This window comes from Salmo salar, chromosome 24, assembly GCF_965601325.2.
Source record: "Salmo salar chromosome 24, fSalSal1, whole genome shotgun sequence".
In the NCBI taxonomy this organism is placed as follows: Eukaryota; Metazoa; Chordata; class Actinopteri; order Salmoniformes; family Salmonidae; genus Salmo; species Salmo salar.
Genome location: NC_138314.1, coordinates 25,355,480 through 25,373,889, shown reverse-complemented (window position 1 = coordinate 25,373,889; position 18,410 = coordinate 25,355,480). Strand labels below are relative to the sequence as shown.

Below are 18,410 nucleotides of genomic sequence, written 5' to 3'. Positions count from 1 at the left end.
CCCTTACCACCTGGGGGCGGCCCGTCAGGAAGTCCAGGATCCAGTTGCAGAGGGAGGTGTTTAGTCCCAGGGTCCTTAGCTTAGTGATGAGCTTTGAGGGCACTATGGTGTTGAACGCTGAGCTGTAGTCAACGACTAGCATTCTCACATAGGTGTTCCTTTTGTCCAGGTGGGAAAGGGCAGTGTTGAGTGCCCACACACCACACGCAGATTGTATTTTGGCAATTCCTTTTCACGATGCAAATATTGGATCGTGACTGAGACAACCTGGTTCAATTTGGGTCCCGAGGCAAAACCAGTTGAGAACCACTGCTGTAAATTGTATTAGAACTGGCCGTACTTTCCATTGATGTGATCTACACAAGACAAAGTCAAAAGAACGAACTCAAGTTCTGAAGGACCAGAGGAGGTGGAAAGCTGACTTCTAGTCAAAGTGATCAGGGTAGGGTGGAAAAGGAAAAAAAGATAATAGGGATAAAGAGAGAAACAGAGTGAGTGAAAGAGAGGGCAGAGCTGTGCACCTGCCCCTTTACTCTCAGGCTCTCCCCATCAGTCCTCAGCTCCTCCAAGCACCCTTCTCATAGCCTTTTGCTTTGTATGCTAAAAAAATATGGGTTTGCCTTAACTAAAACTCCTTTCAAATACGAGAGGGTAAAAGTGCTTTCGTGAGTTCATTTGGGAGCATACTGTAGCTTGTGATTCATTAAATCTACTCATCTCAGCTTTGGATGTAATGACTGTAAATCATGACACCAGTGTTAAAATGAAGGTAGGAACATTCTCTCTCTCTCTCACTCAACAATCCTAACACTGACGTGGTCTTATCTAACCAGTGCATAGAATATCTGCTCAAAATAACCCCATTGTGTCAATCAACAACACATCTGCCTTGACAAGGAGAGCATCACACACACACACAAACCCCAACCCCAGTAACGTTTTAATTTACATTTACATTTACATTTTAGTCATTTAGCAGACGCTCTTATCCAGAGCGACTTACAGTAGTGAATGCATACATTTCATACAATTTCATACATTTTTTTTTTTTTTGCTGGCCCCCCGTGGGAATCGAACCCACAACCCTGGCGTTGCAAACACCATGCTCTACCAACTGAGCTACAGTGACGCCTGAGGGCCAACTCATACCTGACCTGTAGCACGTACATAGCAGAAATCCTTCACAGAACTCCCGCCCACACGCAAAAACCACACATTGCCTCCCCCCCAACACACCTGCAGTACACACACTCAGCAAGACGCTGTCGACAGCAATAGAACCAAGACCGCAGTTACTGCCGGTTGTCATCTACACATGAAAATGGAAAGTGATGGCTTTCATTTTCTGTCAGTCTATCTTTTTCCACCACAGGCAGTGTGGTGATCACCAACACGTTTTTAATTAGTCAACGAGGAGCGTGAGCACAGAGAAAGCAGGTCAGAGGAGAGCAGGTTCTCACACCTACAATACCAAAACAAACAGGGAGTAGAAACAATGCACGACACTGGCCATAGCAATGGAGCCGCTCTGATAGACTCTCTCTCTGTAGCCACACACTAGAATGTCAGACCAGCAACCCACAACGTAGCCTACTGTAAAGCTCACTCAGTAGGGGAAAAGTTACATAAAGGCAAGTGTTTCTGAAGAATATTGTGTTTATAAACAATTTATCTAAAAGGGTACATATACACAGTGTACAAAATGTCACGCTGGTATAAAGGATTTGGAGACAGGCGCAAGAACACATCTAGGTTTTTAATACACCCAAAACAAACACGTATACAAAACACTGGGATGTACCCAAACAAAAGAGCGAGGGTAAACCTCGTCGAATGACACAGGACCCGTAAAACACAATACACACAGCACAGGCTGAAACAACACATAAGTACTCACACGACCAACAGACATGGGAACAATAATCGACAGCCCAATGGGGGAAACAAAAGGCACATTTATACAAACACAATCAGTGAGGAATTGGAACCAGGTGTGCGTAATGACAGTTCAGTGCAGCCTAGAAGGCCGGTGCCGTCAACCTCCGGGACTGGTGAAGAGAATGAGCAGCAGTCCCAGGGGGATCCGTGACACAAAACATTAGGAACAGCTTTCTAATATTGAATTACACCCCCTTTTGCTCTCAGAACAACCTCAAATCTATGGGGCATGAATTCCACAATGTGACTAAAGAGTTCCACAGGAATGCTGGCCCATGTTGACTCCAACGCTTTCCACAGTTATGTCAAGTTGGCTGGATGTTTTTTGGGTGGTGGACCATTCTTGATACACATCGGAAAATGTTGAGTGTGAAAAACCCACCAGCGTTGCTCTTCTTGACACACTCAAACCGGTGCGCCTGGCACTTACTACCATACCCCGTTCAAAGGCACTTAAATCGTCACTCTCTGAAAGGCACACATACACAATCCATGTCTCAATTGTCTCAAGGCTTAAACATCCTTCTTTAACCTGTCACCTCCCCTTCATCTACACTGATTGAAGTGGATTTAACAGGTGACATCAATAAGGGATCATTGCTTTCACCTGGTCAGTCTGTCATGGAAAGAGCAGGTGTTCCTAATGCTCTGTACACTCAGTGGTACAGTATACACATTCTATAATGTCTTTTTAGTCATAGCATAACATGAAGTAGTCACGGGTTCAACATGTTGATTAGTCATAAGCTGCTGTGGAGTTTCAAGCGTGTTGATTTGAATGCTAAAATAGCATAGCACATTCATGTCTCATGGGATGAAATTACAAACAACAGTGTTTGTGTGTCTAATGTCATGTTCTGCATATGTAACACTCATGTAGTGTTCCGTGACAGTGTGTGATGCAGCACTGAGGTTATGCATGGCAGTGTGAACCCTATCAGTCTGGCAAGTGTCAGGGAGAGTGTTAGGGTATGATAGCGTTGGCTGATAAGCTCCTGTGTTGTGCTATGGGAGTTGGTGGAGTGAAAGGGGATCAGTCCACAGCAGTGTTTAGGGGTTCAAACACCCCTCTGGGAAGGTGAATGGATCGATCCACGTTGGATATGAACCAACCCATTTCCACCCTCCAGACAGATATTCTTCCACATGCACGGATGCACTTACGCAGGCACAAGTTGGTAAATCAATTTTTTACACTTCACCACAGACTGGTATCTTCTCTTCACAAGCCAGTGCTGAACTGAGATCTGTGTAACCCCTGTGTTTAAAATGGCAGTAGCATGTAATGTGCCTGGCAGGCTTATAGAGAGTGGGGCCCTGCTGCACAGGCTGTGGTGTGTGCTGCTGCCGCCATGCTTCACTGATTACAGGGAGAAGAAGAGTTAAAATAGAGCTGCTGCTGTCTCATTAGGGTAGTATGGGCTATGGGTTTGGTGTGTGTAGGTCTATGGTCTGGATCCTACCCATTGGCATTCTGGGTTTGCCCAAAGCCACAGGAGACTGTCCAGATCCAAAACAGCGTGAAGAGAGAGAACACACACCACCCAAATGACAGAGCACTCACACTCAACCTGGCTCACCATGGACACAGAAGCATAACACAACACTGCTGTTTCCAGCCTCTAGCTCCATCCACAGCTGCAGTAGACAGAATCCCCACTGGCATATAAACCATGGTCTTCCCAAGGAAGAATACGAGGCCCTACAGCAGTCTGATTGATTGTGGTTTTTCACCTGTCCTTCACATAGCAAACATCCACTGTAAACAAATGTATTGAAAGCCATAACAAACAGAGCTGAGGCTACGGTTTCATGTAAATGGTGGCAGTGCATCAATATGGCATTGCCTCTCACCAGGGCCCTATATGAAGACAGATCAATAGGACAGCCATAGCTGGAGGAGCCTATCACAGTTTTTAGGAGAAGGAGAGGGTGTCCAGGATGTCGTCCGTCTGCACCTTTTGTGACAGTTTTATCCCAGCTGAGGGGGAAGGTAACACGGAAAATGCCACCATGAGGAGCGATAAACGTCAGGCCCAGCGCCATGGTAATGGCTGACAAACAGTTGGCTGGCTCCTCTCTCTATCTCAGCCACCCAGTCCTAGACACGTGCAGCTCTCTGTTATACTCTATAAGAGGGCACAATGACAGGAAGAGCAAAAATCACCCACGGCACTTCTTTCGGCAAGTTTGACAGGCAGCCATGCTAAGTTACTGCCTCTGTCACATTCACACCAGCTAATATTATTTCAATCCACATAGCAAAACTTTATTGTTAGCCAATGCTGTGTAACCTAAGTGAGTTGATATTTTATGAAAAAGGAATAGACCGCACTAGCTGGTATGGGACACAGTCTTTTCACACCATTTCAACTGGTGGGCGGTGCTATACGTCACAGTGGGCGTGGGTTTCAAAGTGCAACTTAAAGATTGTCTGATGCGTTCAACCGAGAACCCTCCTTCTGGGACCTCATTCAGAAATGAAGGGTTCATATTAATACATCATTTTGCTTTATTTGAACTAAAGATAGCTAGCTACCAAGTGACCAAAAGGCTCCTCAACAGCTTTCACCCCTAAGCCATAAGACTCTTGAACAGGTAATGAAATGGCTACCAGGATTATTTGCATTGTGTGTGTGTCACCGCCAACCCCTCTTTTACGCTGCTGCTACTCTGTTTATCATCTATGCATAGTCACTGTAACTATACATTCATGTACATACTACCTCAATTAGATCGATTAACCTGTGCCCCCGCACATTGACTCTGTACCGGTACCACCTGTATTTAGCCTCGCTACTGTTATTTTCACTGTTTATTTTTTCTTTACTTATTTGTTTACCTAATACCTATTTTTTACTTAAAAAATGCATTGTTGGTTAAGGGCTTGTAAGTAAGCATTTCACTGGAAGGTCTACACCTGTTGTATTCGGCACACGTGACAAATAAACTTCGACTTGATTTGAAGTGGCTGGACTAGTTTTCCCAAAAGTGAACGATGTGTAACGTCATGTTTTGCTTGCTAGCCAACCAACAACGTCAATGCCGCTACCAAGACAATCTACTAAGATTACCTGAATAGAATATATGAAACTGATCATGACTAGACTTCATCTATACTGAACAACAATATAAATGCAACATGTAAAGTGTTGGTCCCAGGTTTCATGAGCTGAAATGAAATCTCAGAAATGTTCAATATGCACAAAAAGCTTATTTCTGTCACGGCTGTCGAAAGGAGCAGACCAAAGTGCAGTGTGGTTGTAGTTCCACATTTGATTAAATCCGTGAAACTTTGCAATACATAAATAACTGAAATGACAAAACAACAAACCGTGACGCAGAGAGAAACAAACCCTACTCAAAATATAATAACCCACAAAACCCAGGAATAAAAAACCCTACTTAAATATGATCTCCAATTAGAGACAACGAGGACCAGCTGCCTCCAATTGGAGATCAACCCAAAAAACAACAACATAGAAATAGAAAAACTAGAACTTAAACATAGAAAAACACAAAACACCCCCTGTCACGCCCTGACCTACTCTACCATAGAAAATAACCTCTTACTACGGTCAGGACGTAACAATTTCTCTCAAATCCCTGTTGGTGAGCATTTCTCCTTTGCCAAGATAATCTATCCACCTGACAGGTGGGGCATATCGAGAAGCTGATTAAACAGCATGATCATTACACAGGTGCACCTTGTGCTGGGGACAATAAAAGGACACTCTAAAATGTGCAGTTTTGTCACAACACAATGCCACTGATGTCTCAAGTTTTGAGGGAGCATGCAATTGGCATGCTGACTGCAGAAATGTTCACCAGAGCTGTTGCCAGAGAACTGAATGTTAATTTCGCTACCAATGTTGTTTTATAGAATTTGGCAATACTGGCAACTGGCCTCACACCTGCAGACCACGTGTAACCACGCCAGCCCAGGACCTCCAAATTTGGCTTCTTCACCTGTGGGATCGTCTGAGACCAGCAACCTGGACAGCTGATGAAACTGTGGGTTTGCACAACCAAAGAACTTTGCTATCAGAAACTGTCTCAGGGAAGCTCATCTGCATGCTCGTTGTCCTCACCAGGGTCTTGACCTGACTGCAGTTTGGCATTGTAACAGACTTCAGTGGGTAAATGCTCACCTTCGATGGCCAATGGCACACTGGAGAAATGTGCTCTTCACAGATGAATCCCTGTTTCAACTGTACCGGTCAGATAGCAGACAGCGTGTATGGCGTCGCGTGGGCAAGCGGTTTGCTGATGTCAACGTTGCAAACAGAGTACCCCATGGTGGTGGTGGGATTACTGTATGGGCAGGCATCAGCTACGGACAACGAACACAATTGCATTTTATCGATGGCAATTTGAATGCCCAGAGATACTGTGATGAGATCCTGAGGCCCATTGTCGTGCAATTAATCCGTTGCCATCATCTAATTTTTCAGCATGATACTGCACGGGCCCATGTTGCAAGGCTCTGTGAACAATTCCTAGAAGCTGAAAATGTCCCAGTTCTTCCATGGCCTGAAGACTCACCAGACGTCACCCATTGAGCATGTTTGGGATGCTCTGGATTGACGTGTACGACAGTGTGTTCCAGTTCCCACCAATATCCAGCAACTTCGTACAGCCATTGAAGAGGAGTGGGACAACATTCCACAATCAACAGCCTGATAAACTCTATGCGAAGGAGATGTGTCGCGCTACATGACGCAAATGGTCTCACAAGATACTGACTGGTTTTCTGATCTAAGCCCCTACTTTTTTTTTTAAAGGTATCTGTGACCAACAGATGAATATCTGTACTTCCAGTTATGTAAAATCCATAGAATAGGGCCTAATGAATTCATTTAAATTGACTGATTTTATTATATGAACTGTAACTCAGTAAAATCTTTGAAATTGTTGCATGTTGCATTTAGATTTTTGTTCAGTGCAATTTCCCTGCGATTGGTTAGTCAACATGCAATAATACCTGTATACTGTCACTCACTGAGTTATTTGCGTTGCTGGCTTCATTAAAAACTGTTAATCTGATGGATTTTGGATGTCCTTGGTTTTATTGATTTGTTCAAGGGCCTATACGTGAGGCCAACTTTACCATATTATCCTGGAGACATACTTATACACCCAGTCTAATTACTTTGCGTGCATGATATCTCTTAACTTTAAACAATGCGAAATTTGAATGCAAAATAATTTGTTTAAATTCTGTGGCTGAATGAAACAGCAAACATAATGTGAATTAAGTGATTACATTTGTAAATGTTTTTACTAGGCAAGTCAGTTAAGAACAAATTCTTATTTTCAATGACGGCCTAGTGGGTTAACTGCCTTGTTCAGGGGCAGAACGACAGATTTGTACCTTGTCAGCTCAGGGATTCGATCTTGCAAACTCTAACCACTAGGCTACTTCATCTTTGTGGCTCCCTGATGAAACAGTAACACCGATTAGCCTACTATAGATAGAGTACAGGTTGGCTAAGCCTATGGGTTGAATAGATTCTAAGATCCGGACAGCAGCTCGTTCTCGGCACTGTGACCTCGCCCGCATGCATGCATACTCTCCCTCAACACACTGCGACGGCAGATACATCTAAAACTCAGACAAGAACGCTTTGATAATCTTAGGCAAACACACTCATAACTCAGACGCAAACGTGTCCAATAAAACAGAAGCAACAGAGGTAGGCAGATGAACACCTCAGTGGAATACATTTGGAAGCTCAACGACCAAACAACCTAAAGGATGAATGAAAAGCCTAGTATGTTACGGTTGATTTTTGCTGGGATTGTAACCTTTGGTTTATGTACTGAATATCTCTATCCTCAATTTCTAAGAATATCTCTATCTACTAACTAGATGGAGTGAAATGTCGCTTTGCTCATCATAAATGATTGATAGGTTTGTCAGCACTGTGAGTACTGGGAAGAGGCAATAAGATGAACCATGAAAATACCACATCAAAACCAAACATGAAAAGGATTTATCGTTCACAATTTTTATTTTTTACAGAAAATATAATTTGTCCTTTTTTTATGGCGATGGAGAGTGGCGATTACAGCAGTTGCTCACTTGACAAACGCTCCGCTGCCTCAGCAAGTTCATGACATTAAAGCTGTAGCATAGATGAGGAGGGAATGGAAGTGGAACTGACAGCGTTTTCGAAACATGAAATCGTATTAAAATCCGTTCATATACACCTCCAGGAAGAACATGACATTTAAACATTTTTTATTTTTACATTTTCTGACAAGCGAGCACTTTTTCACAAACTTGTAGAATGTTTGGGAATAATGTAGATTAAGGCATTTGTGAAAATTCTATAGCAATATAGAGTGGGAAAATGGCCGTGTGTTTGGACAATTTATAGACACAGCAACAAATAAAACCTAAACAACATGTCTTGTCCGGGCACGGAGTCTACACAGACCGGTGCGCCATAGCCAATCAGAGCTACAACAGACCTATATGCAAATAACCATTTGCCACACGGGCCTGCCATCATTCACTTTAAACTGGACTGTGTTTTTACAGGCAGTAACAAAAGCGTGACTTTAGATCACTAGAACAAACGCATTCGCCAATAGCCACAAAATACACCTGAATGGATTTCTGCAAATATGTAAATACTATGGGAGTCCTCTAACATTTGGGAACTTTACAGTCCTACTGATCAAACAACCATGAAAAGGTAGGCTCTCTCCCTCAGTTATGCACATCAACAACAACTAATGAGAGCGAGATGAGATAAAATCTAACGAGTGAACATTAGATAAACTCTCTGAAACCTTTTCAGCTAGTTGGCCTTCAAAATTGCACTGTTAAACGATGGGGAATAAAATGCTTGTCCCAACCAACATTTTTACAACTGAATGGGAACTTGCCTGCCCGCCCATTTGATCGACGCCAAATACATTTGATTGACAACTAAGGGTGCGTTCGTAAATAGCCTTCAGTGTGTCAGAGTGTTCTCTGGGTCATTTGTAAATTCAGATCGTTGTGAGATTGTCTGTTTGTAAATTCAGAGCGATTCGCGCTCCGAGTGTTCAGAGTGCGCACTGCACTATGACACTGGACCCTCTGTCAGAGGAGTAGGGTTGATCCGAGTGTTCCTCCCAAAGGTAGTCAAGCACCCAAGCTAACTAGCTAAAGTTGGCTAGCTTGCTAACTACTTCCAGACACTAATGAGAGAACACCTAACTCTGACCATTTTACTCACCCTAGCAGAGGTGGTTAGGCTATTTACATGTTATCTAGAGCGTTAGTGACTAACACTGCTGCTGGCAACAATTTAATTACTTTTTTTGCAGACATTTACTGACACCGGTCATATTCAGCGGGTGTTGCGCGTCTGTAAATTCAGTTATTATGCGCTCTCTGGCACACAGACGAGAGTGATCTGAAAACGGAGTAGATCGGCAGAGTGAATTTACGAACACAAGCGATATGCTGACTGGATAACAGTTGTTCAAGTTCAGTATAGCTAGCTAGTTAGCAAAGCGATTCACATTTCTTGCTAGCTAACCAAATTACACCTGCATCTCTAGCTGTAGCCACAGAAACAAGATATTTGGGGGAAAAGTCGGTCACTCAACCACTCCTCCAATGACATAGCATATTTAATTAATGGGACCCCATGAGTCAATACATGTTAGAATCACCTATGACAGTGATTATAGCTGTGAGTCTTTCTGGGTAAGTCAAACCTGGATTGTACAATATTTGCCCATTATTATTTTTTTAATTCTTCAAGCTCTGTCATGTTGCTTGTTGATCATTGCAAGACAGCCATTTAAGTGTTGCCAGAGATTTTCAAGACGATTTAAATCAAAACTGTAACAAGGCCACTCAGGAAGATTCAATGATGTCTTGGTACGTAACTCCAGTGTATATCTGGCCTTGTGTTTAGGTTATTGTCCTGCTGAAAGGTGGAATTGTCTCCCAGTGTCTGTTGGAAAGCAGATTTAACCAGGTTTTCCTCTAGGACTTTGCATGTGCTTAGCTCTATTCCTTTTCTTTTTATCCTAAAAAAACTTCCTAGTCCTTGCTGATGACAAGCATACCCATAGCATGATCAGTCCCTACACCCAAAGAAGGGCACTGCGTTCATCCACCTCTGGCCTGCTCGCCTCCCTACCTCTGCGGAAGCACAGTTCCCGCTCAGCCCAGTCAAAACTGTTCGCTGCTCTGGCACCCCAATGGTGGAACAAGCTCCCTCACGACGCCAGGACAGCGGAGTCAATCACCACCTTCCGGATACACCTGAAACCCCACCTCTTTAAGGAATACCTGGGATAGGATAAAGTAATCCTTCTAACCCCCCCCCCCCTACCCTCCCCCCCCAAAAAAGATATACTATTGTAAAGTGGTTGTTCCACTGGATATCATAAGGTGAATGCACCAATTTGTAAGTTGCTCTGGATAAGAGCGTCTGCTAAATGACGTAAATGTAAATGTAAAAATGATGCATCCACCACCATGCTTCAAAATATGAAGAGTGGTACTCAGTGATGTGTTATATTTGCCCAAAACATAATGCTTTGTATTCAGGACAAAAAGTTAAGTTCTTTGCCACAATTTTAGCAGTATTACTTTAGTGCCTTATTGCAAACAGGATGCATGTTTTGGAATATTTTTATTCTGTACAGGCTTCCTTCTTTTCACTCTGTCATTTAGGTTAGTATTGTGGAGTAACAACAATGTTGTTCATCCATCCTCACAGCAATTTAACTCTGTAACTGGTTTCAAATCACCATTGGTCTCCTGAGCAGTTTCCTTTCTTTCCATTAACTAAGTTAGGAAGGATGTAAGATTTTATGTATGATAAAAAAATTACAATGCAAAACATCCACATACAAGCGACAACATACAGATGCACACAAACATCCACAACATCACCCATGCCCAGACCCACCTGCTCACACCCCATCTCTAGCGCCCGTATCACTCTCCGCCACACGGCCTCAAACTGCACCATTTTGTTTCTCTCCGTCGTCCATATACTTTCAACATTTAGATAATAAAGCATAATAAAGCATTTGACCTTTCCATTGTGTTAACGATGGAGGATTGGTTGATTTCCAGTTAAGTATATATGTTTTTTCAAGATGACAAGAAAATGATTTGTCCAACCCATTGGGTATCTCACTGCACCCTCATATGCCATGTCTTGAAATATGCAGACAGACAGATTAAAAGTACATTTACATTGTACTACTTCTGACAGCCAACTTTCTAACTCCGCCCATAACTTTTGGACTTTATTGCATTCCCAGAAGGCATGGATTATTGCGTCATTATTAGTTTTATACTTCCGTTGTGCTGTAGAATGTGAATTTTGTGTAAATTCTATACATTAGTTTATACTGGAGTAAGCGTAATTTCATTATTTATGTTCCAACATTCCCTCCAATTTCAGTTATTTTAAAGTTTTGGTTCCAGTAGCTTATATTTTTCTCGAAGAGTTTCAGTTGGAAAGGCTCTCTGCAATGTTTTATATATAAATATATTTTCTGACTCAAATAGGGTTCCCTCAAGATTACCTGATGTCCAAAAGATTTAAATCGAAATGTCTTGATATGAAACTTTTAAGTTGCTTGTATTTGAAAATATATACAATCGTCAGTCCAAAATTGCTTTTTAAATCTGTCATGGAAATAAATAAATGTCCTTTTACCAAAGGAACGTTCAATGTCTTCTTTAAAAAAATGTTACCCATCTACCAGTAGGTGTCCTTCTTTGCAAGGCATTGGAAAACCTCCCTGGTCTTTGTCGTTTAATCTGTGTGTGAAAGTCACTGCTCGACTGAGGGACCTTACAGATAGTTGTGTGTGGGGTAGTCATTCAAAAATCATGTTAGTTAGAGTTAGTCCATGCAAATTATTGTCTGACTTGTTAAGCACATTTTTACTCCTGAAATTATTTAGGCTTGCCATAAAGTGGTTGAATAGTTATTGGCTCAAGACTTTTCAGCTTTTCATCTTTTATTAATTTGTACAAATTTCTAAAAACATAATTCCACTTTGACATTATAGAGTATTGTGTGTAGATCAGTAACACAACACCTAAATGTACTGCATGCTGTGGCATGGACTGCACCTTTTACAAGTTGCAAAAGACATCTATTCAACCATTGAAATTCATAAATAATAGGATATAGTTATATCATTGTCTGTGACCCCTGTATGTATCACATGATGATGAACTACACCGTTTTTTTAATGGTTCTTACCTGTGTCCTGTCTGAACTGGTGCATGGACTGCAGGTCTATGACGTAAGGGGCAAGCTGGGCATCCACCTGTCCAAGGACCACAGTCCCCCGCGCATCCCCCTTCAGTACGTTCTCTATGTGGTGGCAAGTTGTCACGTTGTAGGGCCGCCAGCGCCCATGTTCATTCAGCCACTCCCACACCACCACCCGGGCCAGGTTCTGAGGGGGGTACCCCAGCCCGTTGACCGACACCAGCACCCCAGAGCCTGGCCGTGCCATTGTCCCACTATGGTAATCGTGGTTCAGCCACTCCTACTACAGCACAAGAAGACCACTGCTACCCAGCAGGTCACCAGAGATGCCCACACATTTCTTCTTCTTTTTTAAAACAACAATTACAACTGTGAGGTCAGCAGTCACTCTGATAGTTCTCAGTCAAATGGTGTTGTTTCCAGGGCACAGGTCCGGTGGAGTCTTCTGGTTCACTCAAGAAACTCACTGTCTTACTGAAGTTGTTTTCTTCACTGCAGTTTTGACTTCTTCTTTGATCAGCGTCTTTTTAAAATGCCAAAAGCAGCTAGGCTCCCTCCTCTTGTGGCGTGATGTGTTTGAAGTGGCTGAAGATGTTGATGAGCTTTGCAAAAGTATACAGCCGGAGCAGTCTCAGAAAACCCCAGCAGACTGAACATGGGATATACACTCTAAATCAGACAGGAGACAGGAAAGTACATGTGATACAAACCAGATTGAAAATGCACAATGGTAGAAATGGTCCTGAGTTGATTTAAAAAGGAAATCTCACCATGTCTTTTAACTAAAGGGGAAAAATGGCAACAATAACCATATTAAACAGATTACCATTTAAATACATTCATAGGATACCATCAACACTTGCAATATTATTACCCCATAATAAGCATGCTGCAGGAGCATAAATTCTTTGCGTAGTGATTTCTAGGGTAGTATGGTGACAATTCCTCTGTTATGAGCATATTTATTAACTGCAGGGTTTCCCAAACTCGGTCCTGGGGCCTCTCATGGGTGGACGTTTTGGTTTTTGCCCTAGCACACGTGTCAAACTCATTCCATGGAGGATCTAGTGTCTGCGGGTTTTCGCTCCTCTCCTGTACTTGATTGATGAATAAGGAACTCCCCTCACCTGGTTGTCTAGGTCTTAATTCAAAGGCAAAACCAAAAGACACAAGGCCCTCCATGGAATGAGTTTGACACCCCTCCTCCAGCACTACACATCTGCTTTAAATAATCAACTCACTATCCATTTTTTTCTCCAGCACTACACATCTGCTTTAAATAATCAACTCACTATCCATTTTTTTCTCTAGCACTACACATCTGCTTTAAATAATCAACTCACTATCCATTTTTTTCTCTAGCACTACACATCTGCTTTAAATAATCAACTGATCATCAAAATTAGATTATCTGAATCAGCTGTGTAGTGCTAGGGCAAAAACCAGAACGTGCACCCCTGGGAGGTCCCAGGACCAAGTTTGGGAAACCTTGATCAATAGCAATGTAAGGATGATTGGAGTCAATCATGCCATGGATGTAGCCTACACAAAGCAAAACCATAGGCCTGGGGATGAAGATTGTAATACCATGTCTTGGCAATACTGGACAATCATGATCCACACACTGCCCATCGTGTAGAAGGGGTGGGGGGTGGTTTGGGATTTAATTACTACAGCTTATTTATTCATCATTTACAATCATGTGCACGATATTCCTCAATGGTATACAATATTACCTAGATCTCTATACCGACATTTTGCATTCCTATTTACCTTTCAAGCGTCTGTGTTGAATATAATTATAGCCTAATCCAAAACATAGTAGTACTGAGATCTTAATTCTAAAAAAATATATATATAGGCTATAGACGTTAAAGCACAATTTTCGCTGGACTCGATAAACCATTGTAATAATCGAGGTTAATTGTTCTAATCCAGTGGAGTTTGCATTGACAGATTCATGCAAAATAAACACAGGTGCAAAATCAAATAATAGGTTGTGATCTAGGCTAAAACGCAGGCATACTTACAAATGTTGTCTTCTATTATGCAGGACAGAAGCGTTTTTCAAGCCTGTAATATTTCCTTCCTTAAAATTACAAATAAAAATGCATTTCTGATTATGGATACCCTCACAATCAAGCAGTGCCTCGTGTTATTTCCAATTATTTGCTATGTTTTGTTTTTTGCATCTAGGTTTATCGAAACTCCGACAGTCCGCTACGGATAAACAATAAAACGCATGCCCCAATTACAATCATCCGAACGTTAGAGGTGCAGAGCTATTCTTGCTGTAGGACTGTTCTGGTGTTTTCCCCTTTGATATATTAAATGAATTCGCTTATACACTGAACATGCAAAGTGGTCCAAAATTACGCACAAATGTCCACGAGCACCTGTGATGCAAATCTCTACCGTTCTCTTGGCTACGCGCGTAATCGCGTAGAGTTGTGGAAAATTCAGAGGATGTTGCGTCGCTGAAGTGAAAATGAGACGACGGTGAACAGTCTATTCTAAAAACAGCAACATACTGGTAACATGGAAATGAATTAAAGCAACTATATAAGCCTATTTATTCAACAAATGTTAAAAATCATTGCATGAAATGGGTCATCTTCAACGCTTTAATCTGAGGGCTTCCCGTGGATTTCATTAGGTTACATTCGGTAGAGCCAAGCAGACACCGGGAGAAAAGCCTACGCCGTGTGCACATAACAGCACACTGGACTGTTGCGCCACAACCCTCAGTTGCATCGTTCTGGGAAGCGACAAAAGAGATAAGATAGGATAGTAGACTATAGAGAGATAGGCCTAACAGAAAGACTTGAGTTATGAATTTGACATGATTATAGTGTAGCGAACCGTGTCTAGGTAAGCCTGTTACGACCTCCGACAAAAAGGGTCAATACTTGTTGAAGCAGTGGTTAGCAGGTCTGACCACGGTCTGACCACTGTCGTTTGCAAAGATTGCTACATTGGTGGGATGAGGCCATCAGAGAGGTGTGCACACGTGAGGGAATTTGTATAGTGCAGTGTGAGGGACTTGGTCTAGGCCAAATCCCAAATTGAGACCTATGTACTTGTAGAGATTTGACAGCTGTGTAATATGGTAATTGCTCCTCCTCTGACAGGCTAAGTAGAGGTCTCACCATATTGCTTATACCAAGAAATCCTCTGATCTCCACAAGTGCGTAGGTTTTAGTGTTAGATTTGGGATTGGGCCATAGTGAAGCGTGAGGTACTTGGAAGTGGAGTGTGGTGACACGCTCTCCCGAATGGAGGGGATAGTGTAACAAACCTTGCCTAGATCATTATAGCCTATACACTAACCTCGTCCCCAGGCTATTGCGCACAGTGCGTGTCAGGAAACGAGATTACCTACACAGACCAAGGTCTGTCTGTATTACAGTGTCTCAGAGTGCTGATATAAGATCAGTTTTGCCTTTAAGGTCATAATTAATAAGATTAGGCTATATGGACAGGAGGGGAACTGATCCTAGATCTCTCTCTCTCTCTCTCACTCACTCACTCACTCACAGTGTAACCTACTACAGTCTCCGCTAAGAGGTCCGGACCTTTATGTCAGGAGGTAGTCGTGTACTTGTTCTGTAACTCCATAGTTACATGGTTCAAGCCCTGCTCTGGCTGTGTCTCCTCGATCACTAAGCCTATTTGTTCTAACCCTGTATGCTGTATTTAGTCTTTTGATATAAGTATTTTGCGTTGACAGTCTGTACTGATAGTATAGTGACATCTTGTGTCTAGATATGGAAATGTTGGCTAAAGGTAAAAACTTCCATAAGTAATTTAATTGGATTGATCCGAAGTAGTGCAATTATGCCCACAATTTCATTCATCCCATAAACTGTCTCTCCGCATCTTTCAACCTTCTATGATACAATATGAGGCCATTTTCTGCCTATAAATAATACATAGAAAATGCAGTAGATCGACTAGATGAGCCAGTCCTTTTCTTTTGTAACATAAATAATGCAAATAGTAAACATGTCATCCTATAAGCTCCCACCTTGGCCCAATCAGTGTAATTTTGTAAATGCCAGATCTCTATAACAAGACGTGTAATTCACCCAGGTTTCATCAAAAATCAGGCCAGTACTGTCTGAGACATCGCGTGTGATGAACGTACTGACAGATTCACAGTCCTTCCCAATTTCATCGTGGGGGACAATACAATACATGAGAATGGAGCAGGGCTATGAGGTATTTGAGGTACAGGTGAAGTCAGAAGTTTACATACACTTAGGTTGGAGTCATTAAAACTCGTTTTTCAACCACTCCACACATTTCTTGTTAACAAACTATAGTTTTGGTAAGTCGGTTAGGACATCTACTTTGTAATTTTTCCAACAATTGTTTACAGACAGATTATATAATTTATAATTCACTGTATGACAATTCCAGTGGGTCAGAAGTTCACATACACTAAGTTGACTGTGCCTTTAAACAGCTTGGAAAATTCCTGAAAATTATGTCATGGCTTTAGAAGCTTCTGATAGGCTAATTGACATCATTTGAGTCAATTGGAGGTGTACATGTGGATGTATTTCAAGGCCTACCGTCAAACTCAGTGCCTCTTTGCTTGACATCATGGGAAAATCAAAAGAAATCAACCAAGATCTCAGAAAAAAAATTGTAGACCTCCACAAGTCTGGTTTATCCTTGGGAGCAATTTCCAAATGCCTGAAGGTACCACGTTCATCTGTACAAACAATAGTACGCAAGTATAAACACCATGGGATCATGCAGCCGTCATACTGCTCAGGAAGGAGACACATTCTGTCTCCTAGAGATTAACGTACTTTGGTGCGAAAAGTGCAAATCAATCCCAGAACAACAGCAAAGGATCCTGTAAAGATGCTGGAGGAAACAGGTACAAAAGTATCTATATCCGCAGTAAAACAAGTCCTATATTGAAATAACCTGAAAGGCTGCTCAGCAAGGAAGAAGACCGCCATAAACCGCCATAAAAAAGCCAGACTACAGTTTGCAACTGTGCACATGGGGACAAATATCGTACTTTTTGGAGAAATGTCCTCTGGTCTGATGAAACAAAAATACAACTGTTTGGCCATAATGACCATCGTTATGTTTGGAGGAAAAGGGGGGAGGCTTGCAAGCCAAAGAACACCATCCTAACCGTGAAGCACGGGGGTGGCAGCATCATGTTGTGGGGGTGCTTTGCTGCAGGAGGGACTGGTGCACTTCACAAAATAGATGGCATCATGAGGATGGAAAATTATGTGGATATATTGAAGCAACATCAGTCAGGAAGTTAAAGCTTGGTCGCAAATGGGTCTTCCAAATGGACAATGACCAGCAAGTATACTTCCAAAGTTGTGGCAAAATGGCTTAAGGACAACAAAGTCAAGGTATTGGAGTGGCCATCACAAAGCCCTGACCTCAATCCTATAGAAAATCTGTGGGCAGAACTGAAAAAGCGTGTGCGAGCAAGGAGCTCTGTCAGGAGGAATGGACCAAAATTCACCCAACTTATTGTGGGAAGCTTGTGGAAAGCTACCCAAAACGTTTGACCCAAGTTTAACAATTTAAAGGCAATGCTACCAAATACTAATTTAGTGTATGTAAACTTCTGACCCACTGGGAATGTGATGAAAGAAATGAAAGCTGCAATAAATCATCCTCTCTACTATTATTCTGACATTTCACATTCTTAAAATAAAGTGTTGATCCTAACTGACCTAAGACAGGGAATTTTTACTTGGATTAAATGTCAGGAATTGTGAAAAACTGAGTTTAAATGTATTTGGCTAAGGTGTATGTAAACTTCTGACTTCAACAATTTTGTAAAAATGCTAAATCTGTCATTCACCGAAGAAAATTGGTCCAGTGGTGTCTGAGATATTGTGTGACTAATGTATGTACAGTTGATTACTATACAGCACCCCTTGGGCCAATCAGTGTAATTTTGTATATAGCGAATCCCTATGGCAGGATGCATAATTCACCCAAGTTTAGTCTAAATCGGGCCTGTGGCGTCTGAGATATCGCATGGTTAGCTCGACTCATATCCCTGTGCATGTGTGCCAAATTTCAGCACTCAAGTCAAACAGATCAAGATATAAACTTGTGCCCGTTACAGCACCACCGTGTGGTTGATATGAATGTTTTTTCAAATTGATGGATTCGTTGACAACGTCACTAAAACGATGTGTGCTTCCATGTGGCAGAAGTTAG

At 42.0% G+C, this 18,410-nt stretch overlaps 1 protein-coding gene across 2 annotated transcripts in view; it reads right to left on the bottom strand.

Moving 5' to 3' along the window:
• LOC106585516 (E3 ubiquitin-protein ligase DTX1) overlaps window positions 1–14,847 on the bottom strand; it is a 61,644-nt gene extending 46,797 nt beyond the window's left edge. The window contains exons 1-2 of one of the 2 annotated variants that reach the window (XM_082968602.1): window positions 14,225–14,847; window positions 12,183–12,863 (exon numbers count right to left, since the gene is read on the bottom strand). In XM_082968602.1, coding sequence (XP_082824728.1) covers window positions 12,183–12,441 — 259 coding nt within the window. In that variant the 5' untranslated portion in view covers window positions 12,442–12,863; window positions 14,225–14,847. The remainder of the gene's footprint in view (window positions 1–12,182; window positions 12,864–14,224) is intronic. The other variant, XM_082968603.1, reaches the window with a different exon arrangement.
• Window positions 14,848–18,410: the final 3,563 nt, after the last annotated feature.